Source organism: Hypomesus nipponensis, chromosome 18 (assembly GCF_054491055.1).
Source record: "Hypomesus nipponensis isolate SF chromosome 18, ASM5449105v1, whole genome shotgun sequence".
Taxonomy (NCBI): Eukaryota; Metazoa; Chordata; class Actinopteri; order Osmeriformes; family Osmeridae; genus Hypomesus; species Hypomesus nipponensis.
In genome coordinates this window covers 15143861-15152500 of record NC_140378.1, presented here as the reverse complement: position 1 = coordinate 15152500, position 8640 = coordinate 15143861, and the positions used below count along the sequence as shown (strand labels likewise).

General features: G+C 47.2%; 1 protein-coding gene across 1 annotated transcript in view; it reads right to left on the bottom strand.

The window, feature by feature from the left end:
- Positions 1 to 8057, bottom strand: part of LOC146252348 (PDZ domain-containing protein 4-like) — a 12161-nt gene extending 4104 nt beyond the window's left edge. Inside the window, exons 1-7 of the mRNA XM_084680518.1 lie at positions 7998 to 8057; positions 4314 to 4361; positions 3599 to 3683; positions 3263 to 3467; positions 2523 to 2610; positions 243 to 341; positions 24 to 86 (exon numbers count right to left, since the gene is read on the bottom strand). Coding sequence (XP_084536644.1) covers positions 24 to 86; positions 243 to 341; positions 2523 to 2610; positions 3263 to 3467; positions 3599 to 3683; positions 4314 to 4361; positions 7998 to 8057 — 648 coding nt within the window. The remainder of the gene's footprint in view (positions 1 to 23; positions 87 to 242; positions 342 to 2522; positions 2611 to 3262; positions 3468 to 3598; positions 3684 to 4313; positions 4362 to 7997) is intronic.
- Between the last annotated feature and the right edge of the window lie 583 nt (positions 8058 to 8640).

Genomic DNA, 8640 nt, shown 5'->3' with positions numbered 1-8640 from the left:
GTGTATATGATTTTGCTCCCAACCTGCAGTATTCTGTCTCCTTCTCGAATTCGGCCGTTCTTTGCTGCAATACTGTTAGGGTTGACCTGGAGAGAGGAGAGGTCAGAGGTCAGTAGATCAGTCTACCAATACCAGTGTTATGACCCGTAACGTGGTCTTTCAGGCTGCTGGTATATTGAGCTTGCACATAGGCAAAAGCATAGCGCAACGCTTGTGCTGTGCGAGTGCTGTCGCTCGCCCACCTCTCCCACATATATGCCTAGATCCTCTTCATCATCCGTCCTGTAGCACACCGTCAGCCCCAGCTTGTCCTGCTGGCTGCCCTTGTACAGCTCCACCTCCTGGAGGGAAGGAGACGAGGGAGGAAGGAGACAAGGAAGGGAGGAGACAAGGAAAGGAATGGAACAAGAGAAAGAGAAGCGTGAGGGAGGGAAAGACGCCGCACATTGGAGGTGCACCCGGACTGCTGAAGTGACGCATCCTCATCCCTTCAGAGTGGAGAACCCAATGTTGCTGAACATGAGAAAACTAACTGCATATTCAGCTTCACCCCAGTTTAATTAAGCGTTCATAAATGAGAACAGAGCGTCCCTTGTCATGGCTTGCTGCATGCCACCACCGCCTCCAACCCATCACTCGAATGCCCCTGTCTGACAGTCTGCTATAGTCCAGTCATCTCATTTACATGTCCGTCCCTGCAGAGCCGGGATTCTGCAGAGCCAGCAGGAACCTTGGAGCTGGTCCATGTTTCCCTCAGGTTTACAAGAGTGACGGACCACCTGTCCCCTGACACTGCTGGGTAATGAGCTGCCAGTCTGCATAGAGGACATGACCCTGGATAACTACAGGACAGAATTAAACTGGTCCTGGATACAGTAACTAGGTAATGTAACTAAACTGGTCCTGGATCCACAATTAAACTAACTCCTACTTAGTTCAAAGGACTTAACCTCTTCTTCGTCCTGTTAAATGTTCCCAAAAACGCCTAAACAGAATACCCAAAGTAGACTGACTGCTGTTCTTGAACCATTTGGAGTACATGCATGTAAATTGACTCTTTGGAAAGCTGACACTTTTTATGTGTTATGTTTCTTGTTGTCAGGACCCCTGTCAGTCCTACTGGTGTTGAGTAATAGAAGCTTGAACACAAGGAAAGTGAAAGTTTCTAATTCCGCCTAGATTTTGTGTTGAAAACAGAGGCCTAGAGGTGGTAGGTATTAGCTGGAAGACAGCATTGGACCACAGGTTGAAGCCTTACCCAATTCAAATTGGGTAGTCAAACATAATACCACAATATATTCAGATTTGACAAATGTTTTCATAAGAGTACATCCAGGCGTTTTCTTTTGGAGACGCCCTAATGACCCTTGTAACCAAGGACAAATTCTAAGGATAAAAAGGTATAATTGTTATCTCTAATGAAAGGTGGTACTTAGAACTATCATATATAACAGCTAAGTCCCTCATTAGTATTACTGAAACACAAAAACTGAAGCATGAACACATTGGAGTGCTTTATCTGATTCCCAGGATTGGCCCTCAAAGAACACTGACATATTGCGCAATCGACTTTTATTTTGAAGGCTCCATAACACCTAGCATAATATGGGGTATCGCAATTTACAGCAAGCTCTAAGCTACAAGGATAACAAGCTAATTTCAGGGGGACGCACAGACATTGTTGGCTTTAGAGGGCTGTCACCGGGGCATGGAAGCTCCTATTGGGTCGAACAAGGTGTCAATCAAAATGTTAGAGTGTAGCGGCCATTTCAAGACTATCTACTCACATCTCCTATGAATGATTGTTTGTTAGACACTGGAATAAAACATTTTGAATGGAAGAATGAAGCAACAAGATCGTGGCTATGTGTGGATATAATTCATTGTTTGGACAACTACTCGACATGGTTTGATACTTTGGACCTTTGGGAATGTAAGCAGATGAGGTTTTGATGTGTGCATACCTGGAACTTTCCGAAGTAATCGTAGGTAAGTCAAACTTTTTTCTCTGGCATTGTTGAAGGAACGGTCACCGGACAAAAACGTTGACAGTACTTGCTGTTGCAAGTTGAGCTTGAATTGGTTTATTTCAATGGAAGCAGAAGAATCGTAGCTTTCCAATGAGGTATCATATGTTTAGCCGCTCACTGAGGGAGGGGGCGCAGCGTTGCTGGCTCGCCGGCGAGCCAAGGAATGGTAAAGGATGTATCTAAAGTAACCCTGTGTGGCTAGATAAAGTAACTAAACTGAATAACTAGTGAATGGGAATTTCACCAAAAGGAATGCACAGGTGAACATTAATATGAGAGAAGAGTTGCCAGGTAACCAACCAACTACTTAAGGGTGAGGACCTTGTTACAGAATTTTCACTGTCTTCATTATCTTGATCACCGTCATTACTGTGATCATGATCAACATCCTCATCTTCATCAGCACAGTCAGAGTGGCGAAGGAAGGAGATGTGTAATGGTGAAAGATGGTACATCACAGAGGGGCTTCCTGTAAACAGGAAGTGGTCATACCTCATACTCCAGCTCTTCCTGCCTATCCACCTCGTGGTGAGCGATGTCAAAGTAGTCATTGGGGTCGTAGTCCTGGTCAAACGTTCCACTGAGAGGGGAGAAGGAAGAGGAGGAGGGGAGGGAACAATCTCATCACACTGTCATAAAGACACTGTTTTAGTAAAAACTAGCCTTAGTAAATGACTACCCTTGACACAGTCTAACAGAGACTGTCAGCTATGGCCTGTTCTTGGTCATCTTATGGCTGTGAGACTCACTATGGGAATCACAACCTGGATCGTGGGGAACTGTCAGAGAGGGCCTAATATATTCTAAAAATATATATATTTGAAAAGTAATCTGTTCAAATTTTATTTGATCAATTTATAATTTGACAGTCTAAAGACAATGTTTCTGAAATAAACCCTTCAATCCTGCCTATTCAGTTTGTGTTTGAATGTGAAGAGTTAAATGAAAATATCCCCTATTGTCACCCTATCAGAATTTCCCTTATTGTTGTGCAGAATGACCGGTCAATCTGTAGGCTAAATGTACCAACGCAACATCATTATGCACAATTGCTGTAAATAGTGCCGCAAGGGCTGGCTCAAATAGTACATAATGACCAAAACAATTTCATGTAGGTCTAATACTGTGGGCACCCTGTATTGTGTTTTTTTCGACAAGTAATTGGGGTCAGAGGGCCAAGGTTTAAGAGTCACGGTTCGCCACTTGAGTGCGTTCGGGCTGTGGCCACTTACAACTGGTTGAGTGTGTACTGCTCCATGAGGTGCGGCAGGGGTGGGGAGGGTGGGGGGGGAGCAGGGGGAGGGTGGGGGTGAGAGCCCCGTCCTAGGGTGAGGATGTTCTGGAAGCTGATGTCCGTCTGTGTGGTGTTGTCAACACAGTCAGGAATGGCGACCAGTGCACAGGAGCTCACCCCTGTGCCTGCTTTCCTCCTGTGACCTTCATAGAAATCAATGAGGATCATAGTCAATTACAGTCAATTTCAATTAACGAGTGCAAATTGGACCAGTACAAATGGTCATCAAATCCAACCCCCCCCCCCCAAAAAGAAGATTTAATTTAACATGTACCTTTACGGCCCCCTTGCAGAAGCAAAGGTTCTTGGGAGTTTGGAGGTCTGTCCTGAGGCAGCAAAGAAGGCCTCCTTCCCCTGACCTGCAGAGGAGGGAGGGAGGGAGGGAGGGTTGGAGGGAAGGAGGGAGGGAGGGAGGGTTGGAGAGAGGGACGGAGGGAGGGAGGGAGGGTTGGAGGGAAGGAGGGAGGGAGGGAGGGTTGGAGAGAGGGACGGAAGGAGGGTCGGAGGGAGGGAGGGAAGGGAAGGGAAGGGAAGGAAGGAAGGGAGGGAGGGAGGGAGGGAGGGAGGGAGGGAGGGAGGGAGGGAGGGAGGGAGGGAGGGAGGGAGGGAGGGAGGGAGGGAGGGAGGGAGGGAGGGAGGGAGGGAGGGAGGGAGGGAGGGAGGGATGGGCATAGCTTATCAAGTCAGTGTCTCTTGTGAGTGACCTAATAAAGTATATGAGGCACCAGTGAAGGACAGTTAGATAGACAGAGTTCTCAGGGGAGGAGGAGGCAGGGTAGCTGTGATCCAGTGCTGGTACAGAGCTGGCTGGTCAGGAGGGAGAGGCAGGGAGCGTGTTGCTCCGCCCAGCAGAAATGGGCTCCGTGGTAACCAGTTATTACATGATGGCGTGTTGTGTGTGTGTGTGCGTGTGTGTGTGTGTGTGTGTGTGTGTGTTTGCAGGGTGGCTAGAGTGATGACGCACTCGTTTGCCTTCTGTGTGCTCCTACCTTGGTGTGCCCATCCATTGGCCTCAGAGGGTTGCTCAGGTAGCCTTTCTGTTGGATCACAAGAGCACAATGGTTAGGGAAAGCCCTTCACTTTTACAAGGCTAATCTTGCAGAGCACATTGTTTATGTGAGCAAAAAAAGCCATGTTACAGACAAACAGACTTGTCCATCAATTGTTGAAATAGGGAGAAAATTGAGAGGGGGGATTTTAATCAACGATAGACGGATCGCATTTTACCAGACACTTCATTAGTATGTGAATGAAATAGCTAACTGTTCAATGCCGTCTGTAGCATCAATATCTTATGGTCTACATGCAGCCAGAGGCAACCTTCTGCTCCAGTGTCTCCTCTGAGAGACGCTGATTAAAAACACCTGGAAGGAACTGCACGTGGTGTTATCTTTCAAATCGCAACCTTTATTCTTCCTGTTCGCGAGGTAATCTCTGCTATCGAACACAGCAGTTTTAATCCAGTTGTGTCAGACCAGCTATTTCTCCAAGGAGGGACAGGCAGCTTTTTCAGAGAAGGTGGAAAAGGCTGCTGTCTGGTCCTCATCGATTGGCTTATTATGCTGACAATGACTGGTGATTGGTCCTGATTGGCCTGATGATGGAGGCAGTAGTTATCTCTGTTCCTGCTTTCTGCAGACAGTACCAGCATCCACGACCTTGACTCTCTGACTCAGTAAACAATGACATTCTAAATATATGTTTCACCGTGAACAGCCAACCACAAATATTATCTCTCTCTCTCTCTCTCTCTCTCTCTCTCTCTCTCTCTCTCTCTCTCTATCTCTCTCTCTCTCATCTCTCTCTCTCTCTCTCTCTCTCTCTCTCTCTCTCTCTCTCTCTCTCTCCACTGTGAGCCTCCAACCACAAACATGATCATTTCCCCCCCTCTCTCCATCAGCCCCCTCCTCCCTCTCTCCTGCTTTTGTTTCAGCAGTTTAATTGTAATGCATGACACATTCTAACACCTGCCGTATCAGGGAATACAGAGACTCAAGTCCTGCCTGCTCAATAAAATAAACAATAAACATGTCTCTCTCCCTTCCCTTCCACTCCACTCCCCTCTCTACTATTCTAATTCCAGTAGTCATACACACTGATTTCCATTTGTCATTAAGTATTAACTATCCCGTCAACACCCATTTCCCCCGGTACTCGTGGTGCTCTCCTCTCCTTCCTACCCATATCCCCCAATCTTCCTCCCCTCCCCTCTCCTTCCCTGTCCTCTCACTGTCCCCTACCTTCTCCCCTTTCCCCAGGATCAAGGCTGCAGAGATGAGAGCTCAGTTTAAGCCTCCTGGTGTCGACCACGTCCTGACCTTTACCCCTCCCTCTCTCCCTGTCTCCCTTGCTCTCCATAGCTCTCCATAGCTCCCTCCTTCAACCTCTGCTCTCTCTCAATCCCTCTCATTATCTCTCTCTGCCACTCAGTCCCATCCATATCCTCAGCTCTCTGGTCCTATCCCTCCATTTCCAGCTACATCCTTCCATATTTCTTTCCATCCCACGTCCTCTCCTCTTCCAACGGTGCCTGGGTTGACCTCTGACCCATATCATTCCCAGAGCCAACCGGGTGAAGTTGCAGTGAGACGGGGCTAAATCCTTGATCCCTGCTCCTAGGTAGTGTGTGTGTGTTTGTGTGGGTGTATGTGTATGTGTATTGTACCACGGTTTGTTGCCTGTGATAGAAAGCCAATTCCCTGATCTAAGCCTGGACCATAGAGGTCAAGTGTTCAGGTCTTACATGTGAGTCTCCAGAGACTGCCTTAAGAATCTGGTGTGTGTGTGTGTGTGTGCGTGACTATAACTTTGTGTGAATAGGTTTACTTACTTTAACTATGCCACTGTGCCATATGTTGAAGTTACATTCATAATGCATGAATCGAACAAACCGAGTACCTTGGGTATTTGCTTTGTTGTTGACATGCTGTTCATGGCCCATAATCATCTGAATGCAAACAGTAGTGATGACTCTGTGCTGAGAGAACCCACACAGCCCCCTGGAGACTTTGTTAGGCCTCACGTTTGACACCTACTGATGTAAACACACGCTACAGTTCATGCCAATGTATGTCTCCACACATAAATATGGGGGAACGTTTTACCTCACGTTTGTCATGTAATTATTTTGTTCCCCGCTCGTGCGCTACGATGGTTGTCTCATTGTGCACTGGAGTATGAATGCATCTGGATAATCTCAAACCCGTACTTTGGCTCCGTGTTTGTGAGAGTGTGTGTGTGCGTGCATCCTGGAGTGACAAAAGCATATATGTCTTGCTTAATGACCCCAGTTGCCTTGGCAACGGCATCCCATTGAGACAAATCTGACAGCCTGGCAGGAGAGGGGGAGAGAGAAAGCAGGAGAGAGAGACTGAAACGCAGGAACTCAGCCAAACACACACACACACACACACAAAAATGGTGTGGAGGTGTGGAGCGGAACAGATTAGGGATCTAATGGTATATTCCTTGGCTTTTTTGATACACCTCAGTAGTCTGGTGGCTTACCCTCAGGATTCCCCACGTTTGATCGCTCATATCAAAGATTCTTTACAGCAGAGTTTCACCAAAGCTTCTCTTTTTTCAAAGACAGATCAGTCGTGTGTGTGTGTGTGTGTGTGTTGAAGGCCCCCTCAACCGAGCAGGTCTGTAATATTTCCCCCGTGCTCTGACAGTGAGAGCATGCATTAATAAAGCATTTGATACAGCTTATCAACGTGTTGGTTAGATCTGAGGCCCAGCCTGTGTGTGGCTGACTGCATTGCAGAGACTTGCTAACGGCAGCCAAGTGTACGGAACAAGATGGAACATGACCGTACCAAGACAATAACAGAACATACAACACTATGGTTGTATGTGTGTATAGTGTATGTGTGTGTGTGTGTATAGTGCATGTGTGTGTATGTGTATGTGTGTGTGTGTCCACACCCACTGCAGCACATCTTCATCCCAGGTGGTGAGGACACACTGTTGGATCATAATAAATCACACCCAGGGATACTGACATACCTTCCCTGCCAAGGTGGGGTACTGAGACCATGTGATGGGGGGTGTTGAGGGGGACGTGAGAGAGAGTGACGATGGGGGCGGATATGAGTACCTGGAGGGCAGGGAAAACATCTGTCTATGTGTATCTGTGTGTGCATGTGTTTTACATCGTACGGAAGTGACCATGTGCTGTTCTGTTATCTTCATTTCTGAGCTGCTCAAATGACAGACTGGCCTGTCCTTCCTGATGTTCTGGTGGTCAGATCTGACCATGTTTAAAGCCGAGCCGTAGTCTAAACCTGGAGCCTGAAGCCAGAGTGCGGATGCGTCTGCCTCTCCTGCCTGGTGATGCCCGAGAGGCAGGGATCACAGACGAGACCTGCTGTGACCCGAAGTGCCTGAATGATTGAAAGAGCTCGTCGTGTCTCACACATTGTGCATGTATATCTCAGATGGTGTGAAGACGTGGGTGTGCACGTGTGGGTGTGCACGTGTGGGGAGGGGGGGGGTTGGAGAGTGTGCATAAAGTATGAGTCACAACTGCCTTCTGAATGAGCAAACAGACAGTTCCCACATTTGTATGTCTCTTGACACCTTCACAGAATGACGCAACCCTTCTCAAACTGATGTCTGAAAACACTGCACGTTCATTTTCAGTCACATCAGGTCACGAGGGCGGGGCTTACCTGGAACATGACCCGGTACTGCTCCTCTGGTCGGTTGACCACACACATGTTGCACCCCATGATGGACTCAAAATGTCAAAAGTTCACAAGTTCAAAGATGATTTGATCTTCTTAAAGGTCCTCCCTGGTAGTTCTGGAGGTTTTCAGTCTGGGAGAGAGCTACAACTTGTGACAACTTGTCTCTCTTGCACAGGAAGGTTGAAATGATGCTCCATGAAGATTCCAGTCAGCGTAGGTTTTCTCAAAGGTCAAGCTTATCTAACCAGATAAACAGTCAAACTCGTTTCACTTTAGCAAGGAAAGGTTGGCAGCTGAATGTTCTTTATCCTGGCTCTGCGGGAGGTTTCAGTCAGAGTTGGTGATGGGTGAGTCCTTAGAGAAGAGTCTCGATCGTCTTTTGAAAACAAGGAATCTGTTCTACGATATCAACAAGAAACCTCACACACAGTTCTGTGGTCAATGACAGAGCCTAAGCAGAAATGTGTTCATCTGTTTCAGGTTCAGATGCAGGTTCACTCCAGTTCTTGTGCTTTTTAATCCAGATTATCAGCGTGTCCATTTGTATCTCTAAATCTTTGTGCTCATTTCAACATCAAACAGCATTATCAGCGTAGATGGACCAAAAGACTATGTTTAAATATTA